Raw genomic sequence first — 21,719 nt, forward strand, 5'->3', positions numbered from 1 at the left:
GTCACCTTTTTAGGCGTTATCTCTGCTGTCTAAAAATGTCTTCTACATCAGGTCCTTGCGTCCTGTTACAGAGACGTGTCTGAACCAACCACAGCCCTTGTCTCGCCCATGGTCCCCCCTCTGTTGTGGAGCCATGTTTAACTCAACTGCTAGCTGCTAAAAGGTCCTTTTTTTGCCATATGGAGTTAATAATTTGACCTGGACAGACCGGTTTCACTCTGTCTCTTCGTGTATTTATTATTTATTACTAGAAATTAAGGCGTCAGTTCAGTTCAGTTCGTGCTCCTGCTCTGGGGCTGACCCAGGAACTACCATGGCTGAGTTTAAAACACTTCAATCCAATAATGGAGAAAGTCCAATAAGGACTGAAATCTCCGTGAAAGTGTAGGTGAAGCAGTTTTGGATTTGAGTGGGCAGAAGTTAAGAGTGAGGAAGCAGAGTTTGATGCCATATTTTTCACCTCCACTTCTCTGTCACTTCCTCTCTTCATCTCCGTCCTTCCTCCTAATCTCCTGATTCACTCGGTCACGACCGTTTCTCCCTTCTTTTCTCATCCTTCTCTCCCTGTCTGTCTCTGAGTGTCAGCAGTAAAGCCTTTCTGTAGGCTGTATCTCCAGCTGCAGATGGCTCTTAAGTGTATGCAAGTGTGTGTGTGTGTGTGTGTGTGTGTGTGTGTGTGTGTGCGTGTGCGTGTGCGTGTGTGTGTGTGGGGCAGGGCGTTGGGCTGCTTCGGGCCACATCAGCTCAAGCTCCACTGGCCCTGTTTGTGTGCGTACATGTGTTTGTGTTTTCAAGTATGTCACTCTGACTCTTTCTCTCTTTATGTGTGTGTGTGTGTGTGTGAGAGAGAGAATGTGTGTGGTGTGTGTGTGTGTGTGCATGAGTCCACCTCGCTCTCTCTCTGTGTTTGCATGCTCTGCAGTGGCCCATGAGAACGCCTCATACAATATTCAGTCCTGGTGAGCCTCTCGGTTGTGTGACGGCTCTGTGTGTGTGTGTGTGTGTGTGTGTGTGTGTGTGTGTGTGTGTGTCCTACATGGGAGCTTCCCTCCTATACCGGCCTGTACGCTGCCTCCCTCCGTCCTGTCACCCGTCCTCTCTGTAGGCCAGGAGGCATTCAGTAACTTTCTGCGGCGTGTGTCCTCAGATGTCCCCTTCGCCAGATGTGCTGCAGCACATACCTCCTTGTTAAGCGGGTGCAAGCGTCTGCGCTGAACCATTTTCCATTAATCCTTATTGTTTTGCCTTTGTAGTGCCATTTTGAATCATTAAGCAACCTAGATTGGGGAAAAATAGCTGTAACAAAATGCTATGCTATGCCTATGACATGTTAAGTGTGAAATTCTGCAAAGAAGAAGCATTCAGGTCCCTCGAATCTCTCCAGTATTTAAAGGATGGAGCTGATGTTTTTCATATTGTTTCAGACACTCGACTAAAACCAGAGCCAGGCCTGTATTTGAGACTGGTTTTTATTGGGATGGTTCTGGTCACTCCAGTTCCACATTAAAAGCCTTTCAGAGCTTCAGGGGGCTGTAATCCCTTCACTTCCCAGGAAGGTTTATACTGTGAAACAAGTGTTGAGTTTTATTAATGTTTGTTGTGAAAGCAGGAATAACAACCTGAATTAATTTGTTCTCCGCTTCCCCAACATTGAGCTGTTGTCTGAGTTCAGGTCGCTGGCTTTTATTTTATTTAACGCCATATTTATCGCCATGTTTGTCTCGGCGTAGCAGCAGTCTTATTCTTCATAAGGTTCCTCTGTCAGCCTCTCCATCTTCTCTTTGGGTCACATGGAAGCGTGTTATACATTCGAAGCCCGTGACTGGTCACATGTGTCAGAAACACTTGACATACCGCGATGGGACTTAGAGCACGGACGTATGAATGACTTATACAATAATTATTAAAGTCGCAAGATTATCCGCGCTGGCACATGGTGTAACATCAGCGGTCGAGGACAGAGCTGAGACGTGGCGAGTGACAGAGGCCGAGAGAGGCAGAGAGAGAGAGAGAGAGAGAGAGAGAGGGAGAGGATAATTGGATGGTCACAAAATGTGCCCATTTGCTGCTCTGCCTCCGTGAGTCTCTCCAAGCAAGTGCTTTTGAGTATGAATTATGAAGTGTGGATACAGTCACGCAGATGCGCACACATACACACACACACACTCGTGGCCTGTGCATGGTCGCCCTGCATGTACTGTACATGCACACAGCGATGCTTAGAAGCACTTAAGTTCACGTCGCTGTACGTGTGTGTGTGGGTGTGTGTGCATATGCGTGTGTAAACATGGACTTTGTCACACGGTTAGACATTCCTTCAATCCCGTGCAAGGCTGAGAGGCAATGCATATGCACACGCAGCCCCTCTCTGGGATGCACGTGCTGCTTGAAAGTGTGTGTGTGAGTGTGTGTGTGTGTGTGTGTGTGTGTGTGTGTGTGTGTGTGTGTGGGCAGCCTGCCTCCTCTGCCAGAATGTGTTAATCCGCTTGACTGCAGATCCCAATCAGGGCAGGGGAGAGGAGGAGAGCGAGGGACAGAGCGAACACGAGCGAGCGAAATGCTAAAAGAGCGGCGATGGAAAGGCGAGGAGAGACAGAAAGATGGGCGGAGAAGGGAGATGCCCTTTTTCCTTTAAGCAGCTCGAGGAAGGCACATCTCGCCAGCGAGTCTCGCTGCAGGGGCTTAAGGCACCGCCCTGATCCTCCTGGGTTGCGGCCAGGGGAGCCTCCCTCACGTATCGCAGTCGACAGGATTCGCCCCTTAAGTAGCTTCCGACAAAAACTATACAACCCCAAAATAATCAAAGGATATTTGTTTGTCTGGAGATGCTAATCCTGCTTTGCTATCCGAACGTTGACAACCTCCTTCTAGCACCTGTCAGATCCTAATCTGGACTAGACGAGGTCACCGGAAGGCCCGTTCTTAAACATACGTGATTGGCCAGCCAGGGTAGGTCATCTGATCACTCTCACCTAGGCTCATTTGAATGAAGGTTTAAACAACCCTTTAGCACCAAACTTAACACAGACAAGCCTGACGAGCTCTAGCTAATAAACAGTGAGTCACCAAACATGATTCTGCAGGCAGCCGAAGCCACAGCTACCACCGAGGACACGGAGGTCGTGTCCTCGGCCGTATTTTAGGAATTGATATCCTGAGGACAACAATTCATGTATCACCAAAATAAAAGAGGAGACGCATGTACATGACAGGCCGAAGTAGCCCAACTGAATCTACTCGGCACCACCAACGTTAGAGCTCTGAAAAAGGCAAAGAAAAGCTTCTATAGAACAACCTTTGGAGACAGTTTAGAGATCACACACACACACACACACACACACACACAAGGATGTCATTCAAAATTTAAATCCATCAATATTTTAGAAAACAGACTTGTAAAGAGGTGTAAGTCTATTTTCTTTAAATCTTTTATTTGGGCTCTTAGCTGCATTAACGTTGGCTCTGAGGCGGCGACGCTGAGGCATCTTTTGTCATGGCTTCGAGACAGAGCACACAATGAGACGAAGCGTTAATTAGAAGCGATTTCTCGTTGTTACAGCAGGATTTCTGCAGCGTTTCAAGGTCACAAAGATGTCTTCCACCGTGACGTCACTGTGCCACACAGTATTCTGTTCGCAACGGAGATCTGAATCCTTCTTGCGAGATGATTAATAGCCCTACAATGAAAAAGGGCCAAGACTCCATTAAAAGGATATTAAGTACTGGAAGTCCTTGATTGATGAATTAGTGTCTCATTTCCAGACTCACTCATATTGTAGAGATACTGAGTGATGAACATCCAACACCCACCCCGAAATAATCGAACGCAAACAGATACGCAGCATTTCTGAAACAAAAGTCTTCATTAATAAGTCCAGTTTCTATCCAGAATGACCCCCTCCCCTCACTTCAGCCTCCATTAGCGCGGTGGAAGCAGATGAACACCAATCAGGGCCGAGACGCTCTCCTGACAGGCCGTCTGCGGCCGAGGAGGGACGTCCCACACGGTCGCCTTCCTCAGTAACTAAGCAAGTCATCCCGAAGCCTCCCAGGAGCCGCTGAGAGCCGAGGTCCATTAACCCCACGGATAAATAATTCCAGGCGGAGCTGCAGGCCGACGGCTGTTTCAGTCCTGATGTTCGACCAAACAAAAACAGAAAACACTAAACGAAACATTCGGGATGATGAATCCAACTGGACCCTCTGATTTGTTGCTCATAAGAAGATGGAAGAAGATCGTTCCCAGCGTGGCTCAGTCTTACTTTAATGTTGAATGCATCATTGAGTCTGTGCATGAAAAGCAATAACAACAGGAAGTGTGATTAATTTATCGAACAACAGGCCGTGAGCGTGATGCTAGTTTGTAGGTTTTCCAGCAGGTCACCTGAAGAGTGAATTTTGGACCTCACGTCTCACAGCTTGGTAGGTTAGCGACACAAGAAGCAACAACTGCTGATCTATAATACAACATGCGAGCAGCTGTGGAGGGACTGTGGACGCAATGTCCCGTATGAGTGACGGGAGGGGGGCCGAGCATGTGTGTGTGTGTGTGTGTTCTGCAGGCGGCACGCCACACCGGGATGTGACACCGTGTCGTGCTTTGTGGGGATCAGAGCTGAGCCTGCTGCCTCGTCCGGATCCACAAAGACGCTCTTAGTCAAACTCGTATGTTTAACAACAAATGGAGAGTTTCAACACGCTGGAATAAAACTTTCAAGCCCCCAGGGTCTTTATTCACCAACTGGCCAACATGACAAAGAGTTTCTGCCCCAAAACAATACTTTACTTTACTTTACTTTTACTTTACTTTGAGGAATATATATATATACCGTATTTTCTGGACTATAAACCGCACCTGCATACAAGCCACATCCGCTCTACTTAAAAAAACAGATATGCAAGCCGCAGATATTTATGTTGTTAGATTAGATATTTACTACATGTACAGAACGATTTTGAACTGTAAATGTACATGTATGTACCTAAATAGATCCTTTCCTAACAGTGTCTTTTAACATGGGAGCAACTTTGTTGATTAAAACGGGACAGAACCAAGAGAAAATAACCCGTATTTATTTATCTTAATTTCCCCTGTGTTTGAAATCACGTCACTTTAACCATCTTCGCTGAAACCCACGAAGTCGTCTTCTTCAGTGTCGGAGTTGAACAAACTCAGCAGCGCTTCGTCACATCTGCCTCCATCAGTCTCGCTCTCCGTGTCACTGTCATCCTCCGGCGAGGTTGGCTCTGAAGGTGCGCCGCTCTCTTCGCGTAGCAGTCCAGCCTTTCTGAACGCGTTGGTAGTTGGAAGTAGTGTATTCTTCTTTGCATTTATTTTGTCCTAGTTTTGATTCTAATTCCCGTTAGAGCGCCCCTAGCGGTGGAAGAAAAATCCACAGAATAGCCGCACCTTTGTATGAGCCGCATGGTTCAAAACCTATGAAAAAAGTAGCGGCTTATAGTCCAGAAAATACGGTATATATATATATATATATTTTTTTTTTTAAGAGAAGCTAAATTACTCAAACGTTAAATGGACTGGACAGGACTGCATTTTAGGTTTCGCCTGTGTGAAAAGTTTGATCCAAATCAAGAACTATCTGACTAAAGAAGAAGAAGAAATTAAAATGTGAGCAGGAATTTGATGCCAACTTTCAGTAAATCAAGTTTTATTTATACAGCCCGAGGTCACAAATCTGCCTCAGAGGATTTTACAGCCTGGACATTATGGGACCCTCGGTCCTTAGACCCTCAGTTTAGACAAGGAAGAACTCCAAATGGAAGAGAAAAAGAGAAGGGAGGCTTCTTCCAGCGTGGACAGACATGCAACAGATGCTGTGTGTTCAGAAAAGACAAAAAGCGATGCTTGAATAACAGGATTCGGTGCATATTGTGGCACAAAGAACATGAATTACTGGAGACGTTCTGCAGCTTCCAGATGCAGCTTCAGACCACAGAACAAGGAAGCTGTGGAAAGACGGCAGATGTTTCCGTCACTTTAAACGTTTTGATGCACGTACGCGTTCCAGTCGTAACCAGAAAGATACGGGAGGGTTCGCCAGCCGGCCCAAGACGAGAGAAAGGGATGAACAGCAAGAGAGAGAGAGAAAATATGATGGGAAAGCTCTGGGAACGGGTCGAGAGAGAGCGAGAGAGAGCAGGGCAAAAGAGGACAGAGAGAGAGAGAGAGAGAGAGAGTGGTGGGAAAGAAACTGAAAAGATGAGAGGAAATGGGCGGCCAGGAGACTCACATATGGAGACGTTACCAGAAAGAGGGAGGGATGTTAAGGGCGAAAAACACAGAAGGACGAGTGTGAGACTTTGCACTTTTCTCCGAGAGAGCGAGAGCTGCGTTAAAGGTGGTGGGCCGAGAGATGAGAAGGCGAGAGAGAGAGAGAGACGGAAAGAGGGAGAGAGCGGCAGCGCTTCGTGGAGAGCTGGAAGCAGAGGTCGGGCGGACAGGCGGGTGGGCGAGCGAGCCAGCCAGAGGGGAAGGGAGGTGGAGGCGGGGCTTGTGAGCAGCCTCAGCCAGTCAGAGGCCAGCGTGGTGCTCTGCAGGGTGAATCTTACCCTGGCAACACAATAGAGGGAGAGAGAGAGAGAGAGGGAGAGAGAGACGGCGGACAGGTGAACAGATGGCTGACTGACTGAGAGACAAGCTGATCAGTGGACTACAGAGGGTGTGTGTGTGTGTGTGTGTGTGTGAATGTACTGTAACACAGAATGCTCACTGTGAGCGAGAGGAAGCAGAGAAACAAAGACGAGCTGAGAGAGGCAGAAAGGGAAGGATGCCCATGTTTGTACTGTAATGTTCACAAAATATCAGTTTGTCAGAGAGAGAGAAGCTGGCGAGGTCCAAAAAAAAAAAAAACAAGCATCAAGTGTGTGTGATGAGGGAGTGTAGAGATGGAGAAGGAGGATTACTGTGCTGACAGTAATACCAGTTTCATTTCGGGAGAAGTGTTGGAATTTGTGGACATTTTGTCTCGTCCTCACCTCCTCAGACGGCTGTCTGAGGGTCCGCCCGGCGTCCCCCGGAGCGCCGTCCATATTGGACGATTCCGCTCCTCCAGATTTATGTCCGATCCGAGCGCTCAGTGCCAGAGCAGGACGTGGGCAGAGAGGAAGAGTGAGGAGGACGGGGTGGTGGAGTTCACTTCCTGTCCTGCAATTAGTGTTCGCCTCTTTAAACACAACCTGAACCGCAGATGTGAGAATTTGGAAAACATTGGATGTGAAATCAAACATCACTGAACATAATCCAGGGTTTTTGTAGAATGTCAGCCAATAGGGTTGAGGTAAAGGTTTATTAATTGTTATTTTACCGTTTTTGACATAATTTCATAATCATAATCAGAACATAGCGTTCAGCGAGTTAATCTGGGAGATCCGTGAACGTGACGACGTCGCTAAAAAAAAGTTAATGATCAAGAAACACGAGCAGTGAGACGATCGGAGACCTGCAGGTGAGACCTACGTGGAAGACAAAATGTGGGCAGGAAGTAGAATTAGCTTCCGGTCTGAGCGTTTAAACATTCATCACAGTTTGCTGTGGATGCATTAAGGGAACTGGCTTCCTCAGGAGTCCTCCTCTGAGCCGGCTGACTTCCTGTTTGCTCCCTGCACACGTGAACGCCTTCAATCATGAAGGCTTTGTACATTTTATTGGACATAATGCCCCAAAGCTGCATTTTAATACAAAAAGTCATTTTGGGATGTTTATGACTCTCAATAAAATCTTTTTTTAAGCTTTTTTTTCTGTAATGATTGTGGTTGGAGGAAAAAGCCTTTTTGTGCCAGTTTGCGTCACGTGACCTGCAGTACCGACTGCGGCCACTACACCAAAATCACCTGAAGCACACTGCGCTGTTCCTGGGGGTTAACTTCCTGTTTCTGCTTTGATGGACTCTACTCACTGTAGTTTTCCTGTCTTATAAAAATAATTAGCACCATTTCAGGATTTGCTGACTTCCAGTTTTACCTGGTTTAGTAAATTATTGGCCTGATCATGTGACTGCTGGTGTTTCTGACCATGTTAACCTAGCAGCAGTGAGTCTCAAGTTGTGACAGGAACTGTCCTTTAGGTGGGTTAGACCTGCGGTCAACATCACGGTCCACCAGGAAGACCAGGGTTACATCACTACATGCGTGGCTCCGGCGTCAGCCCAGTTCTGTTTGCAGCCTCTTTTGTGTCCTGACAGTCGGGCCAGGAGGTCCACGCCTCGACCACGTCCTCCACGCACCCCTCTGTCACATGCCATCATTGTCATGTTGAATATGTTTTATTTCTATGTGTTTTATTTCTCCTGTGGTTCTTTTGTTCCCTCCGTTTTTAGGTCAGAACACACACACACACACACACACATATCTGCACGCCAACTGCCGCCGCTGAGTGTTTTCTATGAACTGTGTACAACAAAGCGTGTGGTGGCGGCTCCCGTGCGTTAAATTTGCATTAAGCTGCAGATCAGAGCGCTGACTTGTTCTGGTGAGAACGAGCAGCTGAATCAGGCGACTGTCTCCATGTTGGAGCAAATCTGTCTAATAACCCGTTTCTGTGGGTAGATAAAACGCAGCTTTGACACCGCCGCGATAATAACGGCTTCGAGTTTTAATGAGATTCATATCAAAGAGCGCTATTGTTATTAAAACTGAAAGTCTCTTTGCCCGACATCCGCACGGCGCCGTTACCCTCTTGTCCTCACCTGTTTTGAGGATTTAAGACTAATTCATCCAAAATTAAAAGAGTCTCTGTCTCTGCCTCCTCGGGGTTTTGTTGCAGGTACGAGTCACCGCCGGCTCCGAGTTGCACGCAGTTGAATCATCCTCGCTTAGCGGTGATTGTGCGCAGTGGGAGTCGTAGAACACGTGCTTATGTTTTAATCAGACCACCACTAGACTGCAGTCACATTTGACACAGCATAATTAATTAAAGAAAATATAGGCTGTGTGAAATATTGAGTCTGATCCTCGAGTGCGTCGTCTCTAATGGATAACCTATGAAACGACACACTGTAAAAAATTACTCTCATATTTATCTGTAAAAAGGAACAAACCAGTACTTGTGTTCGTTTTAACTGCAGATTGAATGACGGCGGCCGTTTGCTGCGAGTTCACAACATCATCGGGTCAGAAAGTGTCAGTGTTGTGTTCACAGCTGGTTCTGCAGCCCCAAACATTTAAAAATCTTAAATTCAACAACTTGATTAGCAAAATGGTTTCATGATACAAAGAAAACATTTGTTCTTTGATTTGAAGTTAATGGGCTAAAACATTGATCCCCAACCCGTGGGCCGCGGCCCACTAGTGGGCCGTGGGTCATTTGGTGCTGGGCCGCACAGAAAGAAAAAATAACTTCCATTAATTATTTTAATTTGAAAAACAGGTGGTGCCTGACAGTGGCAGTCTGCAGCCAGGTCCTCTTGACATGATTAAAAAGTCGATTTACGCTCATTATTATTGTTATTATTATTATTAAAGAGAAAATTCCACAGTTTTTAATGCCCATCTTATCATTTTATTTTGTTTTTATCTGCTACACCTTTAGACTGGGCCGGGAAAATATTGTCAGACATTAAACTGGGCCATGGTACAGAAAAGGTTGGGGACCACTGGGCTAAAACATGTAAAATCATGTGTATGGCCTGTTTTCTTTATAACTAATTAAAAACATCTTCTCTGCTCGTTTTCCTACAAATCAGCCTGTTTCAAGTATTTTCTAAAATCAAGTGTAATTTTTCTTGATTCAAGATACTGACGATAACAGAAAGGAAATTCTTGAAAAAAGTCTGTTGGAGACGTGATGTAATGTTCATCTGATGATCCTGTAATATTTTTTCACTTTTAAGGTTTCAGGTTTTCAGATGGAACGACTTGATAAGATGGAGGTTTTTTAATTTTTTTTTTTTGCAGTGTACTACATCCCCTTTCCTTCTGCTGATAGATTTCAAGGCGAGGGATTTTCTTTTTCTTCTTCATCTTATGCCACTCAGGGCTAAAGCTTGTATTTGGACCGCAGACGGCTCTCCAGCTCCAGTCTAAGATCCATTTTGCTGCGAGGATCTATCTGCTTGGCTGTGTGGTCAAGGGCCCACCAGGCAAAGCTACTTAACGGCAAATCTCGTTTAGCAGAATCCTCTCAAAATAAGAGCCTCTATCCCCCCCCCCCACCCACACACACTCCCTCGTTCTCTTCTCGCCCTTTCCGAAGTGTGCTAACACTGACACAACCTGACTGCCGTTAGCCACGGCGCTAACACCGCCGCGTGCTTCCTAACACACCCTTTACCCTTTTGCTTCGCTCAACCGCTTTCCCCAGCGCAAAGCTTCACACCAATTAGCAACGCTGTTGATTAGCCGGTGTGTGGAGGTGTGATGCCTCGGTGTGTCTTCTGACGTGCAGCTCGGGTGAGTTTCTTGCCCCATGAAAGGGCCACGGGCAGCTGCGGCGAGCCACATCTCTCCATTTCAAAGCTTTCTCCATTTGGAATTTCAGTCAGCAGTTTCTTCACCCTTTTAATCCCTGACTTCCCGCGAGCACCTGCCGGGTGAGCGAGTGCAGATTCACTGGTAATAAATTGCTTTCACGTGGGCGGCAGATGTTACAAACGTTGACCTCACGAATCGATCGAGGATTATCAGAGGTTGAGAACGTGTTTTTCTGCGAGGCCCTTTCTCCTCTTCTTGAAGACGCTGTTATCCATGTATGTCATCACCAGGGTCAAACCGCTCCATCTCGCCATTACTGCCTCAGTTTTATTCACCGAGCAGCGTGGGAGTCAGCTGATATGGTGCAATCAAGATGGTCATTTGTGTTTGTGTGAAATGAAAATGGCTTCGCGGAGTGTGTCTCAACATCAAAGTGCTAATCCCAAAATGTGCATGAAAAATGAAATATAAACGTGCCTCCTTCTCCTCCTCTACCCCTCTCTGACCGCTTCAGACGTTGCGAAAGAAAGGCTTTAACGGCTGCAACAGCCCCGAGCCGGACGGCGACGACTCCATCGACCAAAGCCCGCTAAATGAAGACAAGTACCGCAAGACCGAGGACCTGGACAGCCTCTTCAAACGCTACGGCGTGAGTACCGTCACACTTTTGTCACCTTATCTAACCTACCCTTTCTTCTCTTTCTCTATCTACCTCTCTTTCTCTCTGTCCGGCCTCCTCTTCTGTTGTTTGGGCAACGAAGGCTCTGAACAAGAAAGAGCACCGGGACTCTGAGAGCCCAGAACCCGAGGAGCCCTTCTCCCTCACCCCCCGCACTGAGGAGAAATACAAAAAAATTGACGAGGAGTTTGATAAAATGATGCAGAACTATAGGCTGTCAGTGAGTACCGCCCCCTCCCCCTCTGTGTAACCCCGCCCCCTCCTCATGCTGGTACGCTGCTGCCGGAGGTTTTTTTCCGGCTGCTGACGGCGGCCTGACTACTCACAGAGCACCCGCCTTCACCATTCCCACCCTTTTACCTCCTTCACTCCACCTCTTACCCACAGCACCTCCCCCCACCCACCAAGTCACGACCCCCTCTGCTGGTGTGTGCCCGAGCTAGAGCGGTAAGGCGGAGAGGCCGAGCTGACTGACTTCAGGGCAAACTTTTAAAACCAGGCCTGCGACTAAGATTATTCTGTCGTCACTTAATCTGCAGATTATTTCCTCGTTCGCCGGATTAATAATTTAAAACTGGAAAATGATGAAAAATATTAATCACAAGTTCTCAGAGCTCATCGTGACAAGTTCAGATGTTTAATCCAAAGATATTCAGTTAATGATCAGGACGAAGGAAAGCAGCCTCACAGTTTAGAAGCTGGAGTAATGACCACTGCAGCTCTCAAAAACAAGGAAAAAAGCAATAAAATTGTGGAAATATTACTTGAAATACGCAAAATGATCTGCCAACAGAACAGGAAAATTTCACCCACTAAGATTTTTAAAACAAGACAAACATGGAGTCTCAGAGGACCCACAGTTTGCTTCAAATCAGCGCAGCCAGACTGAAAACGAGCACATTTGTCTGGATCCAAAGAAATTCTGACTCAACAAAGCAGTTTTGTTCTTGTCTGTGTCGATCAAGCGGCTTTATAATTCTGGAAGCTCTAGTTTGAAGCATGAAATCACTCAGCAGCAGTAATAAAATCCCAGTAATCACCTTTCTTTGAGAAGAAGAGTCGCTTTTCGAGACCATTTCTGGACTATTTTTGCAACGTGTTATGTCCACTGGACAGCGTGTGAGAGCGTCCACCTGTGCCGACAGATTTCATATCGTGTTTTATTAAAAAAGGGACTTCTAGGAGTCCAAAAGAAGAAGAAAATGTCAACGCTGCAGATATAACTTTGTGTGACTAAGAAATCCTTCGAAAAAAGCAGCACAACACCAAATAGGGCGCGCTTGACTGTGATTATTCATCTGAAGCTCCAGTCATCACAGTGAAGAGCATCCTCGGGAGAATTATGGCTTTAATACGCTGTTTCTGGTGCTTCTGCAAGTTCAGAAATGTACAAGAATAAACAACAGAGGGAGAGGAGTGCTAACTAGGTCCCCACTTTTCACAAAAGTTGGCATAGCAACCGTTATCACAAGAGGAAATCATGCTTTATGGCAATAATCAACACGTTTGGAGCCTTTAAACAGTCTGATTGCTGTGTAATACTTAGCAACACTAGAGAAACAAGCGTGCATGCTGTGTTCAGTTTGGTCCTGACGTTATTCAGGTGAGAGCGAGGAAGCCAGGTTTGTGTTGCTAACTGCTCGCCGTGTGCAGTATGACAGCGTAGTCCAGCTCCTGCTCCTGACGTTATCCAGGTTCTGCCTCCCGACTGGCGCTCCGCCAAGCGCCTTTTTACCACTCCACTCCTGTGCCAGTTTCTCTGTGATTCATTTTTCCTCCGTGCTCAATAACGCCATTAATGTCACTTTAATGAGCAGCGCTCAATTTACAGCCCCTCTTCCTGTCTGCCTGCCCCCCCTGATTGGTCACCGGGGATGGGACACACTCATGTTGAGGCATTGCAGGAGAGTTGGACAGATCGTATATGTGGTGTTGTGGCTGTGTGCAGTTCTGGCCGTCATTTACCTTAAATGTGCTTTTTAACATAATCTGGAGACACGGTCACATCAGAGAGGCTGGAAACAAAATGTTCGACCTTTTACGTCCCACCGCTGTGGGACACGAGCACTGTTAGACTGCTAGATGCATCAATATGAACATACATGCACACATTAGCCTCCCGTGGTTTTGGTTTCTGTTGTCAAAAGAACCGCCAGTTGTTAGAATAATCCAAGTGCGATTTGTGAAAATATGGTGCCTCTGAGGGGCGGCGGGGTTGACTTCAGAGGGTTAAAGCAAAACATTTGTAAGTCAAATAATAATAATAATCCTAAAAAACACAGCTACCGCAGCAGCTTCCTCTCATATTGATCTCATGTATGTCAGAGCAGACCTCGCCCATCCTGTGCCAAGGCAGCAGAATAGAATTGGCGCTCGGCGATTGGACGCTAGCCGAACGTTGCTCGCGGCTAACGTCCCCACCCCCACCGCCTCGCCGCCCTTCAGCCTCTCCGCCTGCCAGCCTGCCCGGCTCGCCCGGCACACCTTTCACAGGGCACCAGCAAACGGAAGCGTGCACCACCACCCACCACTCCTCCCCTCAGCATCATAATCCCCAGCATGACAGCTAGGGGCCGGGATATACAAGCTTAATCCCACTTGTACTAAAATACCTCCCGAGGTAGGGAGAGAGCGGCGAGGGAGGACGGGCAGGACACTTGGCTAGACGAGCCCTGAGCTAACATAGCTGTTCCTGTCACACTGGCGCTGTGGTAGGCGAGAAAAAAGGGAGCTTTCTTTACCGGAGGGTCTCCGGTTTGATCCTTTTCTGGCTCTGAGATTCTGTGTCGGGAAATTGAATAAGAAATAGATTTCCTCCTTTAACAGCTAGCTCTGCGGTGCCCCTGAGCAAGGAGCTGAGCGTCCTGAACGCCTCCTGTAGAGGCTCGGCATGAATCTGAACAGTCAGAATGTGAAACACGAAAGTAAAAATGCTGCTTGAGCTGCACAGTTAATCGCATCTAATTTAGCTTTTCGCATTTTTGGCTTTCACAATGAATAATCAGTAAATTCTGGCGTTTTCTCAGCGGCACTGAAGCATTTAGATTCTGTTAAAATACCAAAATAATCAAGATTTAAATGTCAAATGTGAGATTCAGTAGAACAGTAACTCTTAAATCTTCAGAACCTGGTTTTTAATTTCAGTTTTGATGATAATATATATGAATGGTGCATTCATGATCATTGTTCCTGCAGGATTTTACCCTTTTTCTAATATCTCTGCCCAGCTGTAACACACCGTCACCCGACAGTACACCTGGATCAACAAAGTGACCTCAGTAGAACATAGTGTGTCATACTCAGCACCATCTGTCTTAATGCAGCCTGTGTGTCCTGTGAGGAGAATCAAACAGCCTCTGAGGCATTGCATTCATGTGTCGGGTGACTCTCAGGCTCGTTCTGTAATTTCACACCCTGAAAGCCTGAAACATAAACATCATTTGTGCTCAGGGCTGCAGGTAAAGATCATCTGAATCAGAACTTTATCAACTTTCAAGTATTCAGACATCGGGAAAAGCTGGAAGAGAATCAGCAACTAAAACCTAGTTTACTGGTCAGCTGCTGCGACGGCTAAAGGTCACCCAGACGCTTCTTCGCTGTCGCCTCTGAGTTCAGATCCACAGCTGCTAGCAAACACAATGTGACAATACTGAAACTCAAAGGCTTCCAGGACAAGAGGGGAGGGAGAGGCAAACTAGGCCATGAGTTAAATTCATTCTGATTCACCCGTGCATGCAGGAAACACACCCTTGTTGAGAGAGCTCCTCTGGGGGAAAATAGGTTGGCTTTCTCTCCCTTCTTTTTGTTCTCCTCAGGCAGGAGAGGCCTCGAGCTTCTTCACACGAGCCTCCAGAGGAGCTCCCAGTCAGTTATTTACCTGACAGGTTCTCTGCCTCTGCCTGTAGGATGAGAGCAGGGCCCAATTAACCCGCCGCCTGCTTCAGGAGCAGCGCTGTTAAATGGAGTCGCAGTGGCTGGATGTAAATTCACTCGTAATTTGCCAAAAACACGGATTAATGCTCATTAGAGCGCAGCGCAGAGCCGGGCGAGAACACTTTTAAAATTCATATTAAGAGAAGACGTGAAGAGGCTTTGTGGTTATGTCACCTATCTCCTAGCAACCAGGAGCCGGCACCATCAGGGGGGTCCTGTTGTGACCATTACAGATGAGAAGAGAGGCATCTAAAAGAGGATTGTTGTGCTGCGGCTGCAGTTTCAGTACAAGAAAATGTCTCCAAAACAGTCTTAATTAGAATTTATCCTCACAGTGAGCCTGAAGAAATCTAACTTACTAACGAGCCAGTGATGTCAACGTGCGTCAATCCAAGCTGACGACTCTTATATTATATGTAATATTTAGATCACTAAATGAAGTTGGGCAAGAAAGACTTATTAGATTCCAGATCCAATTAAATGGATGCAAAAAGAGCCAGAACCAGAAATAATAGACGTCAATAATCCAGATTGTTCCCAGAAATGTTTGACCAGCCACCAAAAAAATTGTTTTAGTATTTAAATGAGTGATTCGTTAATCAAACTGTTCAAATATCTTTTCTTAAACTCTTTAATTTTTAATCTAAAAAATGTCTTCTTATGTGTTTAATTCTAAAACTGAAACTCTTCAGAGTCTCATGTCATTATAAACCTTTTACAGAAAGATTACAGACGATGTGACTTTATGCTAATATGTGCTAATATTCCTCCATTCTTAATGTCCAGTAATCGATATTCAGTGTTTATTTCTTTAAAAATATTCTTTAGTTTTGTACAACATGAACTGAAGGTGACCGGTTTGAGTCCCTGGTGTTCGACCACAGCGCCGTCCTGTCCCGTCCTGTTCCAGAGTCACTCTGGATTAGATCTAAACACCTGAATGTGAAAGGTGTTCGGATAAACCGGGTCCCCCCTCAGCGCCCTGAGGATAAATCTTCCGTAGTGCCGAACGCTCCGTGTTTACACACCTCCGTCCCCTCTGCACTAACCCTTCACCCCCTCATCCATCCCCTCCATGTATCCGCCCCCTCCCTCCACCCTCTGCTTGGCCGGTGTGCTGTGGTGCAGTGCTGTTAGCTGCTGTCTTCACCCGCCCTGGTCACCACTTACTGCACAGCTCCGTCTGTGCACTCTCCTCTTTCCGCTCAGATGGGTGAACTTTGCATCTCAGAAAGTTTGGAAGGGACGGACTTGTCTCGTTTGGCCTCGTGTGTCGTTTCTACTTGATCAGGCTTCACCAATAAAATACCAAAAATAGGACAATGCTTCATCATGCTTCATATTTGCATTTAAATTAAGCTTTTCTTTAAAAGATATTCCCTTTTTCCCTGTGCTTAGAACCAGATTACTTTGTTCTTTTCACCAAACTTCCCACAAAATTATTCAGACATTCAGAGGAGATCCTCTTCAGCTTTACTTTTCTTTTCACTCACTTCACCGGAAAAACACAAGTTACAAAACATTGCAGAGGGAAGAAGATCGAGGGCAGGAAGGTGCCCTCGTCCTCCTCTGCGTTAAACTGGGTCCCAGGCACTCTGAGTACAGTGCAGTGCAGCGCTGGCCCATATTCTATATATAGAAGTCCTTCTTTCAGATTGAGTTGGAACAGGGTGAAATGGGCCGGGTGGCTGGACAACCCGAGGTCCTTGCCCTTGATTTTTCCCAGACCCTGAACTGTCTGGTCATCTGCTTTCAGAGGTCGACTCAGGTGACGAAGCAGCCCATTTTAATCAGAAAAAGCAGTTTCCTCTTGAGACGTTTCAGGTGTCAGATGACCCACGAGGTGATGTTCAGGCACATCTTGTTAAGCAAACTCCCCCATAAGTGTTCAACACGTACGACGTCTCACACGCAGGAGGACGCTTTCTCGTGTTCCCGGCGAGGGGCACGTGTCGGTGGGGGTGGTGGGATGTAGCTGGAATGTGACAGGCACGCTATGAAATGTCACCAATAACCCGACGCAATAACCCGCTGCTGCGACAAGCCTTTAACCCGGCATGAGATGTGAAAGGCAGCACAGCTTTTTGACCGCTCCACCAAGTCACCTCGCATGCTACAACTGTGTGTGTGTGTGTGTGCGTGTGTGTGCGTGTGTGTGCATGTGCGTATGTGCGTGTGTGCGTGTTCGAGATCTGATGTTTGTCCACTTAAAGAGTTAATTTCCAAAAAGAAAATCCTGTTTGCATTGTTTTTGCATATTATTCCCTTTAATACAAGCTGCAGATTCTTCAGTCGTGATACTTTTCGATTGATTTCCTGCAGCAGCAGTAAATCTTGACTGTGATTGATCACTGATCTCAAGTCATTCAGGTTCCTGTTTATGTCTCGGTGATGTGGACTGAGACCCGTCCCTGTCAGGAGGGCCGGAGCTCAGTCTGAAAATGTAGTTTTCAGTGTTCACTTAATGGGCTGAAAGCAGAAATATGTTCTTTTAAGATCGATATGGCGTCTGTAGGATCTAGTTTATAATAGTCTTTCATCATTTTAGCCACTGAAGTCCGCAAAAATCTTTTTGATTTTCTTAAAATACGTGAGTATCTGTGAGAATGCATATTTAGAAAATATTAGATTTCTCACTGCGGACAGCAGACGAGCCTCAGTCTAATCGTTATTTACTGAACCCAGAAAGTCTTTCTGAAAAGCTGCTCAGGAAGTTTCCAGAAACGAATATTAATGTTATTGAAACAGATTTTTGAAGACACATTCAGATAAAAATGGCCTGATAAATGTTTTTAAATGCTGACAGATGGTGTCTCATATAATGACGTGAAGTTTTGGAAAGACTCTTGCTGTGATTGGTTGGTTGGTGTGTTTTTCACCTGCGGGCTCGTTTGCGCTGCTGCAGATCACCAACTGATCACCTGTCTGTTACTGTGCACGTGTGTGTGTGTGTGTGTGTGTGTGTGTGTGTGTGTGTGTGTGGGGTGGCACACATCTGAGCCCCACCTCTTCCTGTCTCTCCACCAGTCTACAGTCCCGCAGCCCACCTTCTCCATGCCAGTCACCGTGCCAGTATCCAATCAGAACGCGGCGGCGGCGGCAGCCCTCCAGTTCAGCAACAACCCCGGCGGCGCCCTGGTCACCACCACCTCCTTTGTCACCTCCACCCTCACAGATCCCCGCCTCCTGTCGCCACAGCAACCAGCTCTGCAGAGGAACACCGTGTCGCCAGGGTTACCACAGCGACCTGCGAGCGCAGGTAAGCGACGAGCTGAAACACAGCTGGTTAGAAGTGTTTCTGTGGTCGTGTAAATCGATCATTTGTGGCATTTTCATAGAAATAAAGGTCCAGTTTCAATAGTCCCAGCTGCTGATCGATGCAGCCGGCTTCATCTGCTCGCCGTTTGAAATGCCGAGTGATTGGGTGGCGCTCGCCTTCGGTGATCCTCTGATGCGCAGCGGCTGATGAGTTCTGCATGTCTGAGAGCAGCAAACTGGAGAGAGAAAAAAGACAAAAACTCCAAACTTCTACAAAAGAAGATGGAAGGAAAGAGACTTCAGAGCGCCGCCCACACGGTTTGATTGACAGGCGTTCTGTCGCAGTGCAGAAACGGCAAAACTGAGACAATTTTCAAAAAGTGAAGAAACTGAGAAATTCCTGTTTTAAAGGATAGATTAAAAAGCCAGACTCGCAGGCTTGTGTTTACATTGAAAGCGCTGCCGGTGACACAAAGTGTTGGTCCGTTCTATACTTCTATATCAATAGAAGAGTTTGTCCCACTTGTCACTTACGCTGAAATTGCTTCAGAGAGTCATCTCTTTGTGGCCGGTATTGACAGTCAAAACGATTACAACAGCAAGTAATGTGCTTTAATGCACGCAGGAGTACGCGAGTATTGTATTGAGACAGACTTGAAAAAATGAGACTCCTTTAATTCCAGTTTGACTTCCTGTCTCCTCCTCCGTCTCAGAAAACTCATGAACACAAAGCGACTGATGAGAATCTGCAGTCGACAGCTGGCAAACAGGGATTATAGAGAGAGAGGTGGACAAAATAATGTAAACAGCTCGACAACGTCTACATTTTCACAAGCACGCCTAATGTGAGTGAATCAGACTGGACAGAGAAGACAGAGGTTTATTACCAAAAAACAGTTTCGATAATTTGATTATAGTTGTAAGTTTTCTCTTATTATACCATGGTCTGGGTGAATACTCGATTCTGATTGGCTGCAGGGTGTCCGTTAAAAAGTGTTATAGGACACCTATAAAAGAAGTTCCGGTCAAATAGCCTGATTGTTCTAAATTACTGCGCTGGCTCAAACGCTAGTTGGTTACCGTGGCAACAGAAACTCAGAACATACATTAAAATACGTTATTTCACAGTTTATTTATCACAATCGGCAAGACAGTAGACAAAACATGAGCGATTTTATAGTTTCATTTAACCTATTTGGTGAATTTGATCATTTTGAAGCAGCAGAAGAGAAAGAGAGAAGAGAATATAAGAACACAAGGAGGTGACACCGGAGGAACTGAACTATTTAGAGGATGAAAAGGACGAGGTAAACACGAAGAAAACCACGAAATGGGCAGTTAAAACATTAAAAGACTTCCTAGCTCAGAAAAACATGGACATCAACTTTGAGAGCTACACTGCCACTACTCTCAATGACATTTTGCGACTGTTTTATGCGTCTGTCCAGTCGACTAAGGAAGGAGGAGAAATACAGTGCTGCCATTTTTAGGAGTTTGAAAGCCGGCATTGAGCTGCAGGTTCTGTGGCCAGAGCTGGTTACCTTGGCAACGCCTCACAACGAGAGATATTAAGTAGTCCGCTCAGCCGCTTCTTGTGAAAAACTTTTAACGGTAAAAAACAACATTAAATTATTCATAATTGATTTAATATTTATTTTTTTTCGTAAGTGACCATGGTATAAGCGGGATAATGCCCTTTGAGGTGTCCATTATCAGAAATGAATGGACTTCGCGGAAGCAACCGTCCTCCGCTTCGCGTCGTCCATTCATTTCTGATAATGGACACCTCGAAGGGCATTATCCTTTACTTGTTCTGTGGTAGCATTTCAACAGATTTTTAACTTTCAGAACACAGTTAATCAGAACGTGTGTCCGCTCACATCACGATATCCTACGAAATCCATCACACACGACGATTAATGCCTTCAAGTAATAATCACTGCGAGAGTAAACACTTTAAAGAACAAGCATGGCTGCTGCAAACCGCTGTAAATGTGGTTCATTTGAATGCTAATCAGCATCTGTGTAAAACTGTGATTCCTCTCTCTCCTCCCGCGTTTGGCCGCCCCTCTGTGCAGTTTGATGCCTTTGACAGATGAAATAAACGCACAAACAGCTGCGAGAACACTCGCTCGGCATCTTCCGTACGTGTCAGAGTGCCGGCTGCCAACCGTCTCACAGCTGGAACGGTTCGAGCCGCTTTTATAGACGTGGTTTTCATGTAAGGGTTTTATAGAGTCGACAGGCAGCAGAGCGACCAGAGGAGTAAGAGTGAGCCGGTGTATCGATGTCCGGTCTTCATGCTCGGTTACCTGTCAGCGTGAGTAACTCCTGTTTGCTTGAATAAGTGCACAGCGCCTTACAATGACAGGAATCCATCATTCCCTCGGCCAAGGCTGGTGCGCTCCCGTGTGCGCCGCTGCCTCTGTGTGGCAAACCAATCCTTCACCCTCTGACTAAAAGGATTTGTGCCCCATTTTTGCGTCTCAGACAAGGTTACTTATCAAGCTTTGTTCCGACCAGCGTAATCTCATTGTAAGTCAGAATTAGGTGATGTAACGCGCAACAAATGCATTACAGCATCTTTCATAACATGCCGTTCTCCGAGGCAAGAGGGTTTCACATAGCGGTAATGGACCCGCTCCTCCCTCCTCCTCCTCCTCATAACTTCAGCCGTGCAAAATGCTCCGCTGCAGCCTGCTATGCATCCCACGTTACCGCAGATGTATTGGGTTCATCGTGTTTGCTTATTGGTGTTTTTCCATGCGTCCGTGCAGCCAGATATTTTTCAGTCGCCCTTAATGACCCCCTTAAGTTTCTGCCTTTCTAGAGAGCGTTTGAGCCAAAAACTGAATCCGTACCACAGCATGGAAAAGACGAAATGCTGGAGGAAGACTGTTTGATAGGATGGAGATAAAAGTATAAACCAACACTGTGCTGAACGGGAATATGTTTGCTTGCTGTTTAGAGACGGAGCACATTCATCTCCATCGACATTTTCAGGCAGTTGCAATTGATTTTTTATTTACTTTTGGCCATTTGGGGGCGCCTGTGAACACAACACTGACATATTATCACATTATAGAGCTGATTAAACATCCAGCAGACGCAGCTAACGATGGTCAGTCTGTGTTGGTGAGCAGTGACGCTGAAGCTGTGGGTCAGTAACCCAGAACAATGAGGTGCATCACCCCGACCTCCGCCTCTCACTGTACGACCACGGCAAAATGCAATTCAAAATATATCAAATTAAAGCTTTTTAGTGCCTTAGTCCCAGCACAGGTGGCAACTTTATCCTTTCTTTCACTATTTAAACTGAGTCTGATGATTTTTTTTATTTCACTAAATATAACATAAGTGCAATCGAGACCTGGCAAACAGGCACTTGAAATTAACCGGTAACGCAGAATTGAAACCAATT

The 21,719-nt window shown here is 46.2% G+C and overlaps 1 protein-coding gene across 3 annotated transcripts in view; it reads left to right on the top strand.

The window, feature by feature from the left end:
• Positions 1-21,719, top strand: part of mef2d (myocyte enhancer factor 2d) — a 97,479-nt gene that overhangs the window by 46,925 nt on the left and 28,835 nt on the right. Inside the window, exons 4-6 of one of the 3 annotated variants that reach the window (XM_041941660.1) lie at positions 10,943-11,077; positions 11,190-11,327; positions 18,068-18,299. In XM_041941660.1, coding sequence (XP_041797594.1) covers positions 10,943-11,077; positions 11,190-11,327; positions 18,068-18,299 — 505 coding nt within the window. The remainder of the gene's footprint in view (positions 1-10,942; positions 11,078-11,189; positions 11,328-18,067; positions 18,300-21,719) is intronic. The other 2 variants (XM_041941659.1, XM_041941658.1) reach the window with 2 other exon arrangements.

The sequence above is a fragment of the Chelmon rostratus genome, chromosome 8 (genome assembly GCF_017976325.1).
Source record: "Chelmon rostratus isolate fCheRos1 chromosome 8, fCheRos1.pri, whole genome shotgun sequence".
NCBI lineage: Eukaryota > Metazoa > Chordata > Actinopteri > Chaetodontiformes > Chaetodontidae > Chelmon > Chelmon rostratus.